Source organism: Diadema antillarum, unplaced genomic scaffold (genome assembly GCF_040938485.1).
Source record: "Diadema antillarum isolate AM-2024a unplaced genomic scaffold, OU_Dant_1.0 scf00000094, whole genome shotgun sequence".
Taxonomy (NCBI): Eukaryota; Metazoa; Echinodermata; class Echinoidea; order Diadematoida; family Diadematidae; genus Diadema; species Diadema antillarum.
Genome location: NW_027270983.1, coordinates 1822832 through 1845537, shown reverse-complemented (window position 1 = coordinate 1845537; position 22706 = coordinate 1822832). Strand labels below are relative to the sequence as shown.

Sequence of the window (22706 nt, the reverse complement as noted above, 5' to 3'; positions counted from 1 at the left end):
ACAGATATCAATAATTACAGAGGTATTTCACTGACATCTTTAGTGACAAAGACCTTAGAATGATACTCAATCGTATCTAGCCAGAAGTGGATAGAAGCTCCGGGCTAAGCAGAATACTCAGACAGAAAGGGCAGTTCCATAACTAGCCGCATCTTAACACTCAGAAGAATTCTAGAGGGAGCCAGAGCAAAGAACCTCTCTGCTGTTATGGTCTTCATTGACTTCAGGAAAGCCTTTGACTCCATCGACAGGGGTATGCTCAAGAGAATCCTGCTGGCCTACGGTATCCCAAAGAAAATTGTTCACCTGATCTTCCTGCTCTACACCAACACTAGAACTACGGTCACGCCTGATGGTAAAACAAACACTTCGAGATTCTTGCCGGAGTACTTCATGGCGATACACTAGTTCCCTTCCTCTTCTTCATAATTGCATTATATTATTGTTTGTGCCTATAGCATTGGAGAGTAATCCAAATATTGGGCTCACTTTCATACCAGCACGGAGCAGGAGAGCCAAGGCCAAGAAAATATCAGACACAGAGTTTGCAGACGACAAACACAGTGAAGGATGAGGGAAGTAGAGTCGGTATCTGCCAGCATAGGACTACGGATGAACGAACAGAAGACAAAATATCTGGTCGAGAATACATCTATAAGCCAGAAGGGTCACAAATATTGGTGGGCAGCCAACAGAACTAGTGAATGACTTCCTATATCTTGGAGCCCAAATCAGAAACTCTGAGAAGGATGTAGACACAAGAAAGAGAAAAGTATGAACAGCATGTCATAGCTTTAAAGCTCTCTGGAAGTCAGTTTCGCGGAAGGACCTTAAAGTTCGTCTCTTGAATGCCACATTCTAGTCAGTACTTCTCTATGGGTTTGAAACTTGGACTATGACGAGAAGACTCACTAAAATCTTAGATGGTTGTTACACAAGGATGCTCAGGATGGCACTAAACATCAATCAGTATACGATTAGGATCACCACCTTAGAACTGTATGGGACTTTACCAAAAGTCAGTTCCAAAGTGGCTCAGAGGAGGATAAGTCTCGCTGGACTTGATTTTTTTTTACAGTTTCTCCAAAACATAATCTCGAGTTTTAAATGTAATTTTGGCATACTTTAGATTCATTTTTAAGTGTATTCTGCGATTTTTTTTGTACATAAGATATATCTTTCTCTTTGATAGTCGCTAATTTCTTTTTTTTTTCTATTAAGTTGTTAATAAATGTTAAATGTTCAGATGTATGCTACGATTTTGATTTGTAGAAAACGTAGGAAGGCAATTACTGCATACATCCGCCAGGCATGCGCTAAACGTTCTTGAGAATGTCTTAAAAGGTACGCGCAACAGGATGCGGTTACGTCGTAAAATGATTGAAAAAACTTCGCTAATTTCGCAAAACATACGCGAGACATTCTCCAAAGTTTCGAGGTCTGTTTGGGATTTCACGAACATTTTGCGAACATCGTGCGTGTCTTGAGAAGGTCTTGCGCATATGACGAGGCTTTTAAGACACTTTCGAGAACGAATCACGAGCAAATCACAACCAAGGGTTCGGAAATAGTTCGCAAAAATTTCAGATTTTTTTTTAATTCTCGCCGAAGTAAAAACGACATTCGTGAACAATTGACGACGCTTCCGAACCCTCACGTTCGTTTGGCGATCTTTTGCAGACTAAAATACGAATGCAGGATTTTGCCATTCACGTCCTTCACAAGTCGTTCGCGCGCTCCGTGAAATCACGCCTTACCGTTCCCTGGCAAGACGTAAATTTGAATGGAGTTGCTTGGAGTTTTGAGTGCATTAAACTTGCGCTATATCCTGTACAAAGTTGAACTAGAACTCGAAGTACTTAGTATTGCCAGAAGGATGAGTGTACGAGATGCCCTGCCAAAGTTACAAAATTACATGAGTATAAAGGGTATTAAAAAAAGACCTACCGACCCTCTTGGGTTTTGACAATCAAGGGCAAACAAACATTTTTTTTTTGGCCTAATTTAGATTGTTTGATTTTTTACTGTGTTGCCTTATTACATTTCCCGTTACGGTATTCCTGTGTGAAAATACCAATGTCATTATATCATGTTTTCTGTCACGGCCCCATTGAGTGCCGTTTATTTTGTCATTGCCGGTGAGCGCTATCCACATCCATGTAATAGGCTTTAGTACACAATGAAGACGCACACGCATTGACAAGATATGACAGAGACCATTTCAAATGTTCAGCTAATTCAAATTCTCTCTGAATAGCAATATTTCATCCGAAACGGCTTCCAACGCACTGTATAAAGTGTATCAAGTATTGATGATGTGTTATAATTGATAACGTTTGTAATGATACCAAATATGAAAAAATCACCTGTAACCTCCAGAGTAGCAGAGCGCACGACACCGTACACATGACACTGAAGTGTATCGCCGTGGTTTGCTGTCGTTGGGGTGAATGTCAATCTACTGGTCATGTCGTAGTAAGTGAAGCGATCGAAGCCGTAACTCAGGCCTTCATTCAAGTCTCCATTGGCAAATATCGCGGCCGCAGCACTCAGATTCCCTATACATAAAATGATCATAATAATAAGTTGGTACATTAGTACTTATTAGTATTAGTTTAGTATTCTTACTTGCGTCTCTTTCAGCCTCATCATTATGATAAGCACTGGTTTATCACATATTAAGTGTGTCATCATGGACAAATATTGTATGAATACTTCAATCAGAAAATGTGTTTTTGACACATGCTTAGGGTGAATCCCGCTTTTCACTCATTTAAGGAAGAAGAGAAATAGTATTAAAAACTGAAACACAGATGTGGCCACAATGGAATTAGTGCATATAGCATCTCGTATGTCAATGTCAGTACTGTTCATGTTGATAATTATCGGATGATCTAGTCATTAATTCATGGTAAACAACACGTTGTTTTCAATCGACACAATGAAGCTGCGTTTACACCATGTTCCCGGCGGCCACGGCAGCCCCATTTGCCTGAAACGTAGTGCGCCGTGGGTAGATGAGACATTTTCCTGCCCCCCCCCCCCTTCGCATTCTAGTCTTGTTCGTTCTAGTCCTCGAACCGATGAACATATAGCTATCAGACGTTGTTCTCACGGCGTATGGTCAGGTTAGACTATCAATATTTTTAGGTGCGTCCCGCTACGGGTATAGCCTCCAAGTTTTGTTACTGCCTATTACGTGCCGCCCCATTTTGTTGCGTCCACCCCGTTTTAATCACTGCATACAAGATTCCTCATTACCACCTGGGGGGCGTTTCATCAACGAGTTCGTCGGAGTTTTCACCGACAAATTTGCTATCAGCCAATCAGACGCAAGGATTTACACTGACAACTGTTAAAAGCTAATGAAATCCTTGCGTCTGATTGGCTGATAGCAAATTTGTCGGTGAAAACTCCGACGAACTCGTTGATGAAATGCCCCCCTGGACTGCTGTGGCAATTTTTGACAGTCTATAGATCTGACACGGCTTCCACGGCAATCACGGCATGACGCGTTTGCCTATCCCGTCTCACCGCGTTGTTTCAAGTCCATTCTGTTTTGTCCACGATGGCCTAGTGAAACGGGGCTGCCGTGGTTGCTAGGAGCACGAACTAAAACGCGGCTTGAGTACACGCCCCCATGAATTGGAATCGGAAATATTCCTTATGTATGAGTTACAGTAGGCCTACTAATGTGAATGTCACTGATGTGGGAAGGTCGAAAACAAATAATAATTGGAATATTGATGATAAAGTCTGCCACAAATTTCAATGACTATTGGCATTACAAAAATGTAATTTCAATTTGATACAAGCTTCTTCGTGTTAGTGCTAAAAATAAAATGACAATGTCAGTACCCGAAATATGGTGAAATATATGTTAAAAAAGAAGAAGAATGAAATCTGTGTATGTGGTAACCAGAATATCAATAGCGAAATGTATACTGTTTTACACTAAGGTATATAATGAGAGTTAACAGAATGATGTTTGGGATGATGGCAGTCTCATGACGCTGTAACGTACAAAAAAAAAAAAAATCCAACAGAGCAAAACACCAACGAAGGAAACAGTACTACATTGCTTTCGAAGCAAAATACTATGTTATACTCACGTTCTCCGGCACATGTTACGCCCACATCATCGTCGTGCCCACAGCTGGGGTTATATCTCGAGGCGTAGCATCCCCACGGGTAACGATAGCATTCTGATAGCGAGTTTTTATCCGGTGTTGGACAGTAGATTCCATTGTCTAACCAAATAGGGCCCGATCCTTGTCCGAAATGGGCATTGTGATGGACCAAGGCGGCGGATGAGTAGCCAAGCTGTCGGCACACCGCGTTCCCCACCTCCTTGTCTTCTTTGCCCCAACCCCAGTCACACGCCGTGCCCCAGACCCCGTCACACAGTATCTCCACTCGGCCTTCATGGTCGCCAGACCCTCCCACAAGTCTTACTACAAACAAACAAACAACAAATATATATATATATATATATATATATATATGTATATATATATATATATATATATATATATAGAGAGAGAGAGAGAGGGGGGGGGGGGAGAGAGAGAGAGAGAGAGAGAAGTGTTGGCATGAATGACTGCCAAATCGAAAAATTCAAATTCGAATGCAACTTATAGTTTAAAATCAAATTAAATCAAACCAATCAAAGTGAGGTAGCAACGAAATTTCGAGGCTGGGACAGAAGAATAATTAAACTTGTATGACCCAAATTGCACTGTTCAGTGTTTGTGAAATCAAACGTTGCTTTGTCAATGTTTGTATTTGCTGTTCAAAAATAATATATCTTTCTGTTTCTTTCTCTCCTGTTCTTTCGCACCATCTTCCATTATCGATATCCCTATTTTTTTTTCTTTCTTAACATCACCTGAGTACATGACCAGGAATTATTTTTTTTTTACTTAATGTGTAAGTGTGTGTGTGTGTGTGTGTGTGTGTGAGTATGTGTGTGAAGTAGTTTCTTGTATGCCTTAAGTTAAAAGTTATTGAGGCCCCAATATTAAGCTCGGCGTAGTGGGGATCCTCCTGTACGGTACTTTTATTTTTTCCCTTTTATCACATCTCTATAATCAACAAACAATATAAAGCAATATACCATTTAAGCATAATTTGATAAGAATGTAGAAGATGTATATCTCAAATCTAAATCATTGAAAGTTACGAAAAAGAAAATCTGAAGAAATTTCATAATCAATCTATATCTACATCATTAGTATATCTTATGAATCTGTAAAACGTTATTAACAATGATTAACATGCGATGAAGAGAATGGCGTATTAAGAAGAATACCATAAAAGCGTAAATGCAATTTTCTTCTACATGATGAAATTATGGCCGAGACATTCAAGGTAAACATATTGTCATAAGACTAGGATTGTTTTTTAAGTTCCACACGATTAAACATGAAAAGAATCAAATCCTTAAAGAGGAGTTTATGAAAAGCAAACATGCTAATTAAATGTAGTCCCAGGTCGTTTCATTTGTTTAATCTCCAACAAAATGTAATAACAATTAACCATTTTAATACACTATAAAATGTGAAATGAGATAAACTAATGTTGTATTAATGTGACAAAATTGATGCCGAAATAGAGTTGTTGGAAATGGAGGGGACTGATGAAGATTCTACGGAATTATCGGAATAAATTAACACAATAGCTTCACAGACCCGACGGAATACAGACTGATACTGGCGCCATGCTACAATAGCTACATTAAACTGAACTTCAAGACTTTTATCTAAAACCCCTTTGCTTTAACAATAAGTAAAATATCACATGTCAGTTTTCAAATGAACACTTATCAATTTATTGAGAGCAAAATTTGCTTTGTAAGAGATCAAGCTTATGAGGGAAAATCTGATTTCCATCTGTTTTAAAAATATTACTTAACGCAGGATTGTTGAGGTTGATTTACGGTTTAGAATGACATTAAAAAAAATCGTTTGAAACGATGAATCTATTAGTCGGTCACGCTTTGTAATCCCTGTTACTTATCTCATGCTTTCTATCAAGTGCGCTGAAAGCTTGGAGGGGGCTCGTGCCCCCCCCCCCCCCCCCCCCCCCCGAAATGACCAAAATTAGTAAAGACACTTTTCTTGTCTAAAAATTGTCAATTTCATCACTGAAAATGCGAAATTTCCGCCCCTAACGGGGCACTTACACTCATAAGTAAATTTAGTATACAGATGATAGCCTTGCGTCCTTCGACGAGTGTGCCCCCTGATACACACCTTTTGTAAACCCATTCATTTACCTTTTCTTCTAAACTTTCTAGCGATATAAGAATATTTTTCATTGCTCGAACAATGCGATCACGTTTAAGCTTGTAATGAATATGCCTATATTTCAGACTAAAACCGAATGGAATGGCAAAGTGAAAGTGGCTTACCAATGCATGTTGGCGCTGACCTATTGCCTGTGCACGCAATGCACCCTTAGAAATCTTAGAGGTAATGGCCAATCCCAAGATGGTGAACGAGTAACACTTTAATGACTTTACCATGAATATTTCTAACAGTTTAGGCCCATTAAAACTGGATTATCTAGAAGCTGCTATCAACGTGTATTGTTTTACCGAAGGCTGTGGACTCTTCCACAATAGCGTGATATTGACAGTGTGAGAAATGTGCTAAAATGCCAGGAGAAAAGAGAGTCGTAAAACTTTACGCCAAAATAATTCATCAGACAGTGCTCATCAGTCACGACTTGATATTTCAGTGTAGCACAACTTGCAAGTAATATATATATATATATATATATATATATATATATGAAGATTGTAAATACATACATACATATATATATATATATATATATATATATGTACATATATATATAATTGTTCGAAGAAAAATACATAATGGCTAATAAGCGCACATCACTTGTGACGTACATGTACGTACGTTCACGAGAAACAAACATTTACGATGATTCCGAGCTTTCGTTCGCGTCGTTCGCGCATATAAATGTCTATAAATAAATGTTTCTGAAAGGATATTGCATGACAAATGTGACTTCTGTTAGTTTTAGTCAATAATATAGCGTAATACAAAATTCTATTGATCAGACATGAAAATCTATAAATATTGTGTTTTGTTTTTGTAGTTTTTTTTTTTTTTAACAAAACACGTAAAGAGTTCCTACCGTGGGAAGGGGGTATCCCCCCTTCAACATCCTCCCCCTCTCGGTCGCTTCGCTCCCTCGCCGAGGATCTCACACTCTCACATAAAATGTGCCCCCGTTGAGATTTTGCCCCTCCCAAAAATATAAACAATAAACAAATAAATAAACTTAAAGTCTTCCGGCGCGCTTGCTTTCTTTGTAGCGTGAATAAGTGGAATAGATACAGACATGCAAACAATATATGAATAGAACGTCCATGGACTTAAAAACAAGCACATACCAGCGATTTCCCCTTTCCCTTGGGTGTTAGTGTTGTTCCTTGGAATGAATTATTTTTTGCTGTACTCACCAGTTCTACCATCGCACGGCCGCGAGCAGTGACTGCCTCGGAATATGTAGTTATCCTGTCTCCATGTAGGATCCCCAGAGAGTCCGATGAAGGATTGGCAAATTTCTGCTTTCGAACCCTTACGGAAGATTACGGGGAGGTACTATGTATTTCCGCTCTTTCCGGTATAATGATGAATGTCATTGTTTCAATTTTCAGTCATTATTTCATCAGAGATATCTCTGATGGATTTCATGTGATTCTCTGACAGTATTGCTCAATCGCGGTACCGTAAATTCGATTTGAAAGAGTGTGGTGATTTGTCTGTCTGAAAGTTGACTTCCGTCACACAAAACTCTGTACTGTTGACTCCTGAGTGTTTGGATTCGGACAAGGGGCGGGTATCCCATGATGATGAATTATCTCCTTTGCTTCGGGTATCCCAGATAATTATTATCTGTGGATGGATGAATTCAGTTTGCTTGGCTCCACCAGTGGAATTATGCAAGCATTTTTTGTTCTTCTTTATGCCCGATTTTTCGCTATGAAATGAAATGAAATGGAATGGAATGAAATGAAATATCGACAGCAATATATCAGTGAGCCATCTCGTAATAACTTTATTTCAGTGCACTTTGGAAAATGACCCTTTTTTGTAAGTTGGTTAGGCATTTTTCAAAGCGACATGGTGCATAGAATCGTGACCAAGAAGGTCAATTTACATTTGGGTAAGCATCCGTTTTATTGATTGGCACTGAATTTACTGACAAACTTTTTGTTTTGTAATTATTATTGGCCAATGAATACAGGCTTAAATAAACAATTTCTTGCTGTCAGGAGGATGTGCTGGTAAGCACTATTCATGGAATAGCCATTACTTCACAGATGCTTATTTCAATGCATTTAAATGCTAACATGCGTGTTGTGGTAAGTGTTTGTTATTGTTATCTAACAAATCCACATAAAAATTTATGTTTGGTTGAATTCAATAGAAAGTCAGCGTATTAAGGCACACTCCTTTTCATGACTAAACATGCCACGAACATAGATTTCTATGTTTGTTTGTTTTTTTCTCAATCGGGGGATTAAGAGCATCTTAATCATGATGTGAGGGAGGACCATAGGAAGGTTGTTGGGAATAGTGGAGTGTGTGGGAAGGCACATGGGTCCTATGCAGGTCTCATTTATTCAGAACATCATAAAATTCAGGGGCGGATCCAGGAATTCCGTGGAGAGGGATGGCCTACACGGGTGCACGCACCACACCCCCATTTTTTTTTACATTTCTTTTGTTTAAATAAATAATAGAGGGGGGCACCCAGTGCGCCCCTGTTGGATCCGCCACTGAAATTGGAAATGGTGCAACGCCGCTCTATACGCTCGCTTCGCTGTACCAATGAAATTCTAGCCATGCTAGCAGCGCCGTTTGCCAAATAATTCAGTTAAAGTGAGTTTATGGGCAATTAATTTAGTTTATCGGCGAAAAACTCAGTTTATCAGCAGATAATTAACTAAGTTTTTTTTTCGAGAGAGAAACTGTGTTTATCGAGCGATATACTAAGTTTATCGGTACACTTGGTTTATCGATTGAAAAACGCACTTTACAAGCCAAAAAAAAAACACTAAGTTTATTGTGATGAACTTAGTGTTTCGCTCGATAAGCAGTGTTTATCGCCCTTCATATTCCGTGCAACTACTCCAATATGAACCCATTCTGTCTTATTTCATGCAGCTTGAAAGACCTTGGAAAGAGAATCCCACTCGTCATTTGACGTCACAGATTTGAAGGACGAGGAAGGGAGAGAAAGGCGCGAAGGCTGGCAGAAAATGATGCCGAAATCCTATCAGTTTAAAAAAAAATATGAGAATACCCAAAAATTATGGTAGAAATTCATATGAAACCAAAATATTCTTCTTAAATGCAATATAAATGAGCACTTTCAAATACCAAGAACTTACGCCCAAATTTTCTTTCAGACTTTCTATTAACTTCTGTGGATCAGACTATCCACTGTACTCGTTGTTTGCACGCCATCGGTAATCTTTATGCCATTTAAGTACCAAAATACGCGTGCTGATCCAAAGACTTTATCGGCTGTACAGAGAGCTGTGACTTCCTGGTTTGGTGTCAGAGGGCTTGGTATTTCCAGAGTCACGCTGGTTCCGCCTAAATAAGATAATAGCAAAAGAGAATGAAAGACAATAATTATACGGCTTGTAATTTGGAATACAAATCACCTTACTTGAAATTAATATCACTACAACGAACTTTGCTGTTGATTATATAGTATTAAGTATATATATACATATATATATATATATATATATATATATATATAATTTTTTACAATTTGAAGCCGTTTCTATGTTTATATCTTACCGATATAGGGGATGACGATGGAAAATATCCCAAGAAGGAATAATCTTCGTCTACCAGCCATCATTCTCAGTCGCCAGAGATTCCTGTAGGCAAAAAGTAGGTAAAAAAGTGTGAATATAAGTTTTCAGCAGGTTTGATAACAGCTCAAACCAATATGATTTATCAACTTGAAGATGGCATTCTTATTGCTATTTCGTAAAGTACCTCGTAAAGATAGCAAAACAACAGTTTGCTGTATAGTGCCAAAGATACGTTACGAATTATATAAACCAGTAACACAGTGTAAAAGACTTAAAGGAATTGCCGCAGAATTTTGCTTTCTCTGAATTTTCTAAAATAATCACCGACACACTCTGTTAAAGACAGAGCAAAATTTAAGTAAGTTTACCTTCAACCTGTAAAAAAACACACAGAATCGACGGACACTATGAGAACGAAAATTTTACGCTGTAATATGGAGTTAAAATTTTGGCAAGCTGCCTGATATCCACCTTCACTGGCGGTCTTTTATTCTTGGGTAGTTGCAAACCATTCGACCTCAGCACATTATTCCTGCATAAGATTGATCCGCGTTTGCAGTTACTGTTTAGTATACTTTGTATGACATTTCATAGTATTTGACCAACGAACATTAGGCCTTCATACGCGCGAGTTGATATATCAAATATAAATACGTGTAAGCTATCATCGTCCTTTTAAGTATGAATGCAGCTGTTTGGGCTTTCCATGTGAACAATTACATGTAGAACTACTTTTCAGTATGAACGTAATTGTTTTGGCTTTCCATGTGAAGAATCATATGTGGAACTACTTTATTTAGTTGCGCCATGACACATTGATAATGATGTAAATCGGTAATTGTAAGGTATACATGAAGCCCGTTTCCTGTGTGCTCGTAACAACGAATAACCTGATGTCAATATGTGTCATCAATACATCCTGGTTTCAAAATTCAACACGACTTGTGTGAATTCTTGTTACATTGTCAACATGATAATACAATGTAGATGACCATTAAAGATTCAGGTTGTGTAAAAGTACATGTTTATTGACGTGTGGGTATTTCTGATGAGAGCTGACCAATTTGATAACCAAATTTAGCGTCACCATCTGAGAAAGTCGACAAAGTATCAGTACACCTGAGTAAAATTCCATGATAGTGTGCAACACTTCATACTTCAAAAAGGTTTAGCACAAATCAATGCAATAATCATTATGTTGTTTCAAATTGACAAGTACAATCGTGTAATCTCCTTCATTTTTCACCGCTTCTGTGGTTGTACATTCATCGCGTCCACATAAAATGAATAAATCAATCGAACTTCCTCTTTGGATAGGGACATCAAGTCATGGTTGGATATCACAGAGCACATACATGTAAGATTTCCGTTATATCATAATATCATGGAGAAGATTGTTTTTCTTTCCTTTGCCTAACAAAACAAAGGAACCGGTGCGTATTGACTTTGTCAGCAGACACGTTGTAAGATAACCAAAGAATCATAATTTGATACAAGTACAACGTGAATGACTCCCTTTCCTCTCCTTGAGTTTCAAAATACATTTTACTCATCCCGTTCAAATATTAAACCAGTTGTGGTTTACTTCCGCATTTGACAGAATGCTTGTAATGTACTTTATGCGCATGACGTTTCTTATTTATGATCAACAGACACATTCTGTTAGAGGTAATTGATAGGGTATATTTGTTTCTTCTAACAATGAGGACGTCTCTCTCTTGAAAATTGCAATATTCTGTCGGTCCCTCCTTCTTTTATAGTTTAATCTCTTTAGTACACTTCTACAGGCTAGTAGCATATAGAAGGAGGCATACTATAAAAGAAATCGGAAAGGGTGGGATTGCAGTCACACGCACACAGACACACACACACGCACACGCACGCACCATTACACACACACTTTATACATCTTCTACAACATAAATTCCACAACGTTTGTTTATGTATTTTGATAACCAGAAACCCAGAAAAACACTCCCAATTTCATGCAACAACCAGCATTCATCGAGTATTAAGATTTAACCATGGAGCTACGATTCCAAACTCATAATCTTTTCCACATTCTGCCCAGTCATAATTTATAGATTAATGGGAAATACAGAGCATTTTCATAGTGACGAATATCCGTCATTTCAACCACAAATCTACACATTCATAAACACACAAACACACACACGCACACGCACACGCACACACACATACACACACACACACACACATAACCGTTCCATCACATCTGTTGTAAGAGTAATTTGATAGGAAGTGATAATGTAACTTTGCACACTATAGTATTCTCTGCTGACTATATTTCACAACGACGAGGTCACTACTCCCAAAGATTTCATGATTTGAATCTTTTCTCATTTTCAGCTCACAGGTTGAACTCTGTAATGGTGAAGGTTTTTGCTTTTTTCTGTTTCTTTCTTTTTTATGTGGAGATAAACTGCCACGATGTATAGAGTGGACGCCATACTTAACACTTCTCTTTAATTGAATCATGCTTTCATTTAGTCATGAATGATTTCACAGAACTGACAGGTGCAGCCATAAATTTAAATGATTACATAACCATTAGGCCGGTGTTCTTATTGATAATCACCCATTTACAATGTCATGATGTTACAATTTAAGACTATACGTCAGGATTATTTGATGATATTAATCGAATAATGAAAAAAAGTGGTAACAAAGCTAATCATGAGATTGATCATTAGATTAAACATTAAATCCATCATGCTACAGTGAACACACAAGCCGAACTCAAAAGTATTACCAGTAATCATTTAAGCAATGTATCATTACATAACAAAATAATTTTAGTTGATGGTATAATATTCCTTTGTGCTAGTAAAATCAAGACCCTCACAAACAAAATGAGGACGATTATAACTTCACAGCAGTGTGCGATTGCGTAATGGATTTTTAATGCTCACACAACACCTCCTGCACAATTCAATTTATCAGTTGCATACAGTACACTGCAGAATGCATCGACTTAATCATTTCATATTCCTCCTTGGCCTGGTAAGACCTAGATGACTCTCGTGCCCTGCGCCGCCAGCGGTGGAAAATTACAGCTGTATAATACCAGTGTACAATAGCTACAAACATCTTCTGGACCCCGTTTTATCAAAAGATATAATCGATTATGAATTTACCATAGACCATATACCATAGACTTACCATAGAAATCAACTATATAATTAACTATAACTCTCCACAAAACAGTGCCCTAAACATTATTACAACAAAACGAAATGGATGAAACCAGGCGGAAACCAAACATACGAAAACTCCATGTGACATGCATGATACGTGAGTGTAGTTCGGACGAAGAAATCGCTTTCATAACATTATGACTAAAATGTTGTCTTCTTAAAACTACCACTCTAAGTACCGTTTGTTCTCCTTCTTCTTCTTCGTCTTCTTCTACTTCTTCTTCTTCTTCTTCTTCTACTACTACTACTACTACTATGACTTATACGAATAAAAAACAACAAATATGTTTGATAGTTTTTATTATGAATTTTACATCACACAATCATAGGAATTAGTTTATTAATTTCACCTTTGTTTGCTCCAATACATGCAGTCAAATATATTAAACAATGATTAATATTTGCATAGTCGAGGATTATATCCAAAGTGAAGCAAAATATTATGGAAAGAACTTCTTTGTATGGAAATTGTACAGACGCTTGAATCACACTTATGTAGACGCCTAGTTTATAAGAACATAATAAACCAGACATTTGATACTTTACAGAGAAAAAAAAGTACAGCTGAAATAGATACGGTTGAGTTAAAGAAAGGGACTGTGAATTATGGTGGGGCTCTGGAGCACTAGTGGTTTTATTGTAGTAAGAAATGGCAGCCGACTAGAAGGTCATACCATTATACTGTATTCACATCACGGTCAAACTGGAAATGTACCTTTTGCAGGAGACGTATTCTTGACGGAACTGTAACATGACTGTAGATGCAAATAAGAACGGGACGATTTGGGGGGTATAAAGTACCTTTTTCAAAAGTGGGGAAAAGAGGTTATTAACTATGTCTTTAGCTTGTACAAAATTTTGATTTCAGATTTTGCCATGGTAGGTTTGGTCCCTCGTAAATCACATGAAAATACTGGTGAGATTACGCCCGTATAAACAGATATATTCTGAACGCAACTGGAAGATGGCAGCATTTAATGCCATTACAAACGGGATGATTATTGGGGTATAAAGTATACCTTATCAAAAGTTGTGAAAAGATGTTATCAACTATATGTCTTTAAACTTGTGCAAGCTATATCACACTTTGATTTTGGACTTCGCTATGATCGGGTGGTCCCTCATAAAATGAAAACACTGATGGGATTAGACCTAAAGCAGATGGATAACGATTCCCTGGTAAGTTTCTCTTAAAGGAGCATTCCAGACAATTTTCATAATTTCACATCATGTAGTACATAAATCGACAACTCCATGTATAGATTTGTGGAATTTATTGTGGTCCTTGAGCAGAGAAACAATACTTTGAAAAACATCAAACAAATTACACTGAACAATGATGATGACATAGAGGCTCACATATTTCAGAAATGTAGCAGTTAAATTCCATTACAATACCGCTTGCTTGGGAGTTCACCTGTGTATAATCTATGCATGCTTTCTTCTTTTGTTCTGCTTCCTTGAGCCCCAACTCATGCATTCTTATGGTGACTCTCCTATGTCATCATCCTTGTTCATTGCAATTTGTTCTAAATTTTGAGAATATTCTTGCTCTTCATTCCAGTTATCATAAATTCTGAAACTCTGTCCTCAGTATAAGTAATTTATAGCTGTTCAAATGTAAAGATTTGAAAATCATCCGGAGGTGTCCTTTAAGATTTGGACTTGTGTTTCCTTTCAAGTCACCTAATATCTACTGGAGACGTCGAGGCAGGTGTCGGGACGGGTGAGAGAGGAGCCTGCTCTGGATTATGATGTATGTACTATAAAGTGTATTCAAGCACCTAGTTAAAATATGGACTACGTCGTCCTTTTGCCTGCAATGTCTGAGATTACAAAGTGCGTTACACTTTGTCGTCTTTTCCTTTAATTGTCCAGCGTCTTCAGTTCAAGATTTTGTCCTCATAAAGTCGATCTGAAAGACAAGGGAAGCATGTGATGTAATGTTTAATGACTTATACCTACAAACAGCAAAGTGTTACTGATATGTTCTTCTACTATACATGAATTACTTAGGGATACATAGATGCTTGTCTCTATGACAAAGAGAGGATGATATGTATTTCTAAGCAAAACTGGAAAAAGATTCTTAGATGGTTTACGTCAATGTAAGGCTATACATGGCGACAAACAACGAATGTTAAAGTTTTCATGATACTTGAAATAAAGTCAATATGACATTGAAATAAATAAGAAATAGGTCTACTGCGCGTTTACAGGCTCTGATCTAGGCAGCTGATTTGGGATCTCTATATCTGATATGGAATGAGTTACCAATACTGAAGTTTTCATACCTTCTTTTCTTCTATCTTCATGTTATTGTTTTCGATTTAAATTAAGTGAGAATTGAATGAGGAGGTAATTAGAAGATGTCTTTGAGTTGGGTACTTGCTGGGTATCTCTAGTAGGCGCTCAATACTTTTCTCTCTTCCACCGAATTATAGCCATTCCATTCACAATAGCAAAGTGTGTCCTGAAGTTTGAAAGCTTTCCCTTTTGAAATTTCTATGTATTCTGCCCATCCTTTAAGGCTGTATCTTTTTTTCAAAGAATAACCATTTGTCGGTAGTTTGCGTACATTCTTTAGATTTCTCAAATGCAGCTAAGACTGAGATCACATAAATTGTAGCCTGTTTCTGAACTGTTTTCAAATAGAATGATCCAGAGAAAGCCGGGATAAAACTGGATATTGGTATAAAAATATTTATTCTTTTTTTTGTCTCGGATTGCAGACAAACCTGTTACTTTGGGCGTGTCTATCTTCCTCTGCATGACGGTGACGACGCACACCACAACACCGAGAACGAAAAGGACGATGAGGAGGGCGTACGTTGTCGACATTGTTTGCAGGATTCCAGTTACATGTACGAAGTCTGGAAAAACAGACAGACCGAAATGGATGTTATGAAAAAGGCGGTCTTTTTTCATCAATTTGGAATCTCATCAGATTATGGTTCTTGTTTGTAAATTAATGCCAAGATGAAATGAACTTGATGTGTACCATCGCTCAACAACGAAATCAAAATGTGGTGACATGAAACGTGTTACATTTTTCTCCGCCTCTCTAATAAGTGGTCGCTACCATGATATATTGCTGTGGATATCAGTGTAAAAACCGTGTTTAAATTCCCAGTCCCATTTCTTATTGCAAAACCAGGCAGTCTATTCCACCATCAAGTATCAGCCTTATCTTTAATACAGTATTTTAGAAGCTATGTAGTACATTTTATTTTCACACGTGTTATCTCCCTCTTATATGTATTTGAATTTCGTGTGTAAATAGACACTCGAATTCTACTCAAATTCTAAAATCGGATACGAAACAATTGTCTTTTCACTCTTTTGTTAAGTGATTGGAAATTGACGCATTTTCAGTTCTCTCAGCCTCTGTCTTCCTCCGATCTAACAAAGCAAATCCAATGCAAACTTTAGGTTTATTTGGGCATTGGCACCACTATATTTGGGGGAGAACACGAATGTGATAGAGATTTTTGAGCTTCTGAGAAAGAAAAATATACAGGCCTATTCTTTTTTAATATCATAGAGCTAACCATGTGTAAGTGTTGAAACGAAAGTGGGAAATGATCGAAAACAATAGACCAACTCTACATCGTTCTTCGTCTTATTCAAGAGTAAACTTATGTTAAATCCACGAAATTTGTGGATGATATTGTTGTTTACCAAATGTTTACCTGTTGGACAATAAATTTCCGATGCAGTGATGAAACCGAAGTCGTTGAGGGCGCTACAAGTGACAGAGACACATTTCTCAGGTTTGGGGCTGAGATAGACCCACGGAGATCTGCCTCTTGAAAGCGTCAGGTTGTCTGCTGTAATCACGTACTGGTGGAAATCAGGGTGGGGCTGGTAATCTTCAGTCACGTGACACAGAATTACGACAACCGTCACATTGTCATCGGACGTATACTCGGACAACTTGATCTTAATCACATCATCTGTTAAGGTATTCAGGAGACATTAGAGAAACAAGCGAGTCTGAGTGCAGTGAAGTCTTAGAGAATTTATGCCTGTCTTCATGAAAACAGTAGCTACTCACGCTTGATGGTGATGTAAACAACAACAAAGATTATAAAGTTGATTGAATATGAAAAGAATGAAATATGCAATCTTCATTGTGTTCGAAGTAATCACTGTGTAGTAATGGAAGATTATAACATTAGATTGTGTGTCTCTATTTCATGATATTCATCCATAAATTCTTGCGTAACGATGATAACGGTTGACAAGGTTTAATGTAAACCAGGCGTGAGCAATTTCAGTAACAGGTAAGCTTTCCACGGCCATCTTTTGAATGAATCATAAGGGCTCACACTCATCATCTGTGTTTAGAAAGTCAGATATCACGTACCTCTGGGACAATGCAAACTAAGAGAGGTCGTTGACCCATGGACATTGCTTCCGGTGCATCTGATGTTAAGACACCTGTTCTGATGTGATGTCACAATGGCAGACGCATTTTTCGATGAGGAGATCATGCTGTCACCGTTTACCTCGACACCAAAAATGTTGATAGGATGTTTGGGTTGAACCGACGAATCGATGAAACAGGTGATGTTAACATTGGTGGTATCCGTGTCGTTTTCCACTAGGATTGAGATCAAACCTTCTTCTGGTGGATCTATCAAGATCAAGTGTAATGGGTGAATGGCGTTAGAAATAAGGAAGATACGACTTTCTGCCACAAATGCTCATAATAACTTGAGTGCCAGTATATACGATAAAAGATTCATGAACATTGACATCTTCAGCTGTGATGGATTACGTTAATCACTATAGAACTTAACATCGACAATCCGAACGCTACTTTTGACAGCATAGAGCTCTCCCTATAGTAGAATAGAATAAGGATATACATTTATGAGTCTGTCACGCAGATGTCACTGAATTAAATTACAGTTTTTTCTTCAAATGTATACTTGAACATTCCAATTGAATATGTAACTTGTGCTTGTCTGTAATCCTCGATATTGTATATCCGTCTTGTTTTGCCTTCTTTCTCTTACTTCTCTAGTAAACTGAGAGATTTAGTTATGACACCACCAAGTTTTAACTTTCAAAATATCTTGTAAAGTTTCACTTTGAAATGTGTAGACCTCCACGGTCAAATCTAAGTTCTCATTCTCCTCCGTTGATTGATTGGGCAACTACTTCTGTATCTGATATAATGCTGGACAAGTGATGCTTTTTTATTTTTTGTTTCCTCTCTCTCTCTTATTCTCTTTGCTATGGAGCCTTTTTCTCTGTGTCCTAATTGCAACCTAAATCATTTGGTTTCTTTGAAGTTCGATACCCAAATATTGAACTATAAACGACAAGCCAAAAAGAAGCTTTTCTCTCAACTATTATTCATTTTGTTATTTACGTTTTCATAAATTATTACTCTTTTCCATTAAACTGTCACTATTGTTTACAAAGGAGATTCTTGTCGTTTCTACAGGTAACCAAGTTTCCGGTAGACGTAGTTGTAAACCGTACAGACTGAATTGATATCTTTTATCATAGGTGTTCGTAATGACATCGTGTGTTTATAGCGATGAACCGAAGAGACTGAAAATAACATGTAAGTATTATACATACATTGTATACGTACATGTAAATTACAATTAAGCAAAACAAACACGCACATCTATGACACAAGCACGCGAATGATTTGATTTGAATCTACTTCACCTGTAGGGCAATATGTTTCCGTAGTGTTTGTCGAACCGAGATCGTTGGTTCCAGTGCAAGTTACTACGGTACAGTTTTCAGGCCTTGTCGATATAGTGGTCGATGGCCTGGTTGACAATGACACAGTCTTCTTTCCAACCTTGACTTCGAAAGTATGCAGTGGAGGATGAAGCACAATCGTTTCATTTACGTGACAGTTTATGACCAATATTGGGTGGTTATTTTTGCCCAGTTTCTCTTCCAGTTGAATGTTGATTATTTCAGGGCGAGGTGGATCTGTTAACATGTGTTCCAGAGAGAGAGGGAGAGAGGAGCCAAAAACAAAAGAAGCAATAAACGCCTCTAGATATGATCCGTCAGCAAGTAATACTATAAAAGTCGTAGTCATTAAAGACGAGAAAATAATACACACATTAAAGCGATTTAGCTGAAAAGAATATGAAAAATGTAACTATGATATTTTACCTACCTATGGCAAGAATTTGTCAATTTTCATGAAGCAATTTCCGACTATTTTTTTTTTTATGTTACTAGTATGTGCTTGAATGCGCGATCTCCTGCGCACTAGATTGCATTTAAACTTCAACACTGAATGGTTTGGGCACCAGGTCTCGAGAGCAGAAATCGACCCATAGTCATTATGACCACTATAATACCTATCCCACTACTATCATCCCCTCACCTGTCGGGCAATATGTCTCGCTGAAGAGGTCGACACATAGTCATTCTAATGAAGAGAAGTATCCGACTACTTTGATTCCCTCAACTCTTAGGCCATTTGGTCTTGATTCAAGAAGTCGACCAATACAAGTATCCTAAACTATCATCAACCCCTCACCTCTAGGGCAGTAGGTCTCGATAGAAGAAGTCGACCCACAGCTATTCAGACCAATACAAGTGTCTATACTACTTTCATCTCCTCACCTGTCGGGCAGTAGGTCTCGATAGCAGAAGTCGACCCATAGTCATCTTGACCAATGCAATTTTACAATCCTACTACTTTCATCCCCTCATCTGTCGGGCTATCACTGGCTATAGGTCTCGATAGAAGAAGTCGACCCGTACCTATTCTGACCAATAAAAGTGCCGTACTATTTCCACCAACTCACCTCTTGGGCAGTAGGTCTCGATAGAAGAAGTCGATCCATAGTCATTCTGACCAATACAAGTGACGTTCATGCACCATTCGGGACGTGGTGATAGGATCAGAGAGCTGGAGTTAGATTCCGTCCCAGTCTCCGTTTGGATGATGAAAGTGTGCAGACGAGGAAACGGCTGGTCTCGCGAGTCCACGTGACAAGTGATGGATAAGATGACTGTAGTGCTGGATAATCTTTTCTCAAGGAATTCCACAGATATTATATCGGCGACAGGCGGATCTTTGAAAACAGTCAAATTAAAGAATTACACAGTTAAAGTGATTATTTCGAGTGTGTATGCTTCAAACTTAGTTTAGTTTTATCTATCTGAAAGAGTTTAAGGCACACTTGTAACAGGTGCCTTTACACCTGATATATTACCTCTTGGACAGTATATTGTGGATGCTGTTGTTTCGCCAATCCCGTTGCTTCCAACACAAGACACTTGGATACACCATCTAGGACGAGGTGATATGGTAGTGCGAGGAGATGAAGAACGCGACAAAATGACGTCATCAGCCGAGATGACGTAAGACTCAATAGCCGGAAAGGGTTTGTCCTTTGAAATCACGTGACATTCGATATCGAGGGATGTTTGGTTCTGAATGTCTACTCGCTCATGAAACCTGATGGACAGTGTGCCGTTTAATGGAGGACCTAAGTGTGAAATTGAAATAAAGATTCATATCATTCACATTTACTTTTTCTTCTCCTTGCAGAAAGTCCACGAAAACCGACGAAGATGAAAACACGTGATCACTGATTTCATGACCGTCTCCTTCAGGTTTCAGCCGTCATACCCCGTATGTGTTACGACGCGTACACTGATTTCAAGATCGACGATTAATAGATATTTACTTACGATACGTAATGTTAAGAAATGATTGGTGTGGTACATTTGCCACCTCAATTCTATTCACTTTTGAACTGTAATATCTGGATCCCCGGAAGCCAGTATGTTCATGAATTTCTCATTAAGAGTGCAGCTTTGGTACATTTCGTGTTGAATTTCTTTGTCATTCCTGCTTCCCTGTTCTTAGAAAGATATATTTATGGAAAAGAAACAATGCATAAACATGTTGTTTCCATTTGGCTTTTTGTGATTAAGCTGTTGATATTTTACAAGAGTAGTTCTTCAAGCAAGGCATTGGGAGGCACTGATGGGATATAGTGGTTGACTGTGTGGATATTAATCAGGAGGTCCCGAGTTGTTGATATTATTATTATCGTTATTATCATTAGGTATGCTTTAATAAAAACTGAAATAATACTCTCCCGGTCACTTTCATGTTATGAAAATGGTGGTCTTTTTTCATCAATTTGTAATCTCATCAGATTGTGGCTCTTCTTTGTAAATTTATGCCAAGAAGAAAGAAACTTGATGTGTACGATCGCACAACACCGAAATTAAAACGTCCCGCCATAAAACGTGTTACATAATTCTCACCGCCTCTCTAATAAGTGGTCGTTACCATGATTTAGTATTGCTGTGAATGTCAGTGTAAAACCCCGTTTAAATTCCTAGTCCTATCTCATATTGCACAAACATGGCAGTTCATTTCACCACGAAACATCGTGTATCAGCATTATCTTTAATATTTATTTTAGAAGTTATGTAACAGATATTACGTCTACACATGTTATCTCCGCCGTGTTTATTTGTAATCGAATACCGTACATATTTAAAATGGACGTTAAAATTCCACTCAAATAGAATACGAAACAATTGCCTTTCTCATTCTTTTATTAAGTGATTTGAAAGTGATATGCATTTTTCAGTTCTCACGGCCTCTTTCTTCATCCGATCTAAGAAACCAAATCCCATGGAAACTTTAGGTTTATTGGACATTGGCACCACTACATTTTGCGTAGTATACAAATATGTTAAATAATGCTTCCATAGACACAGATTTTTGAGCTTCTGAGAAAGAAACATAATGTTATACAGGCCTAATCCATTTTTAATGACAGAGAGCTGACCATATGTAAGTCGTGAAAAGGAAGCGGGAAATGGCTCTATATCATTCTTCGTCTTATTAAAGAGTAAATGTAAGTTATATCCACGAAATTTGTATATGATAATGTTGTTCTCCAAACGCCTACCAATTGGACAATAAATTTCCGATGCAGTGATGAAACCGAAGTCGTTAAGGGCGCTACAAGTGACAGAGACACATTTCTCAGGTTTAGGGCTGAGATAGACCCACGTAGATCTGCCCCTTGAGAGCGTCAGGTTGTCTGCTGTAATCACGTACTGGCGGAAATCAGGGTGGGGCTGGTACTCTTCAGTCACGTGACACAGAATTACGACAACCGTCACATTGTCATCGGACGGAAAGTCAGACATCTCGATTTCAATCACATCATCTGTAAGGGTATTCAAAAGACATCGGAGAAACAAGCGAGTACGAGTGCCGTGAAATTTGAGAAGCAGCTACTCACGGTGGTTGGTCATGCAAAGAACAACAAAGATTATAATGTTGATTAAAGATGGAAAGAATGAAATACTCAATCTTCATAGTGCTTGAAGTAATTACTGTGCAGTAATTGTAATGGGAGTGACTATTAACAATTATTTTCTCCGGTTCTTTTATACCGGAAGATGACCATCATCCAACACAGTTTTTTTTTTTTTTTTTTTTTTTTTTTTTTTTTTTTTTATGGCTGTATAGACGCAATGACCTGCCTTGCATCTTTGAAAGTATTGAAGAAGAGCATCGTCAAAAGAATGAAAGAGCAACTTTTAATACGATTGATTCGATTAGGAGATGATAACATTAAACT

The 22706-nt window shown here is 38.0% G+C and overlaps 1 protein-coding gene across 1 annotated transcript in view; it reads right to left on the bottom strand.

Moving 5' to 3' along the window:
- Positions 1 to 22706, bottom strand: part of LOC139718438 (uncharacterized) — a 162846-nt gene that overhangs the window by 114204 nt on the left and 25936 nt on the right. The window contains 6 exon segments of the mRNA XM_071629910.1: positions 2367 to 2558; positions 4113 to 4421; positions 15831 to 15965; positions 16785 to 17048; positions 17462 to 17731; positions 22026 to 22289. Coding sequence (XP_071486011.1) covers positions 2367 to 2558; positions 4113 to 4421; positions 15831 to 15965; positions 16785 to 17048; positions 17462 to 17731; positions 22026 to 22289 — 1434 coding nt within the window.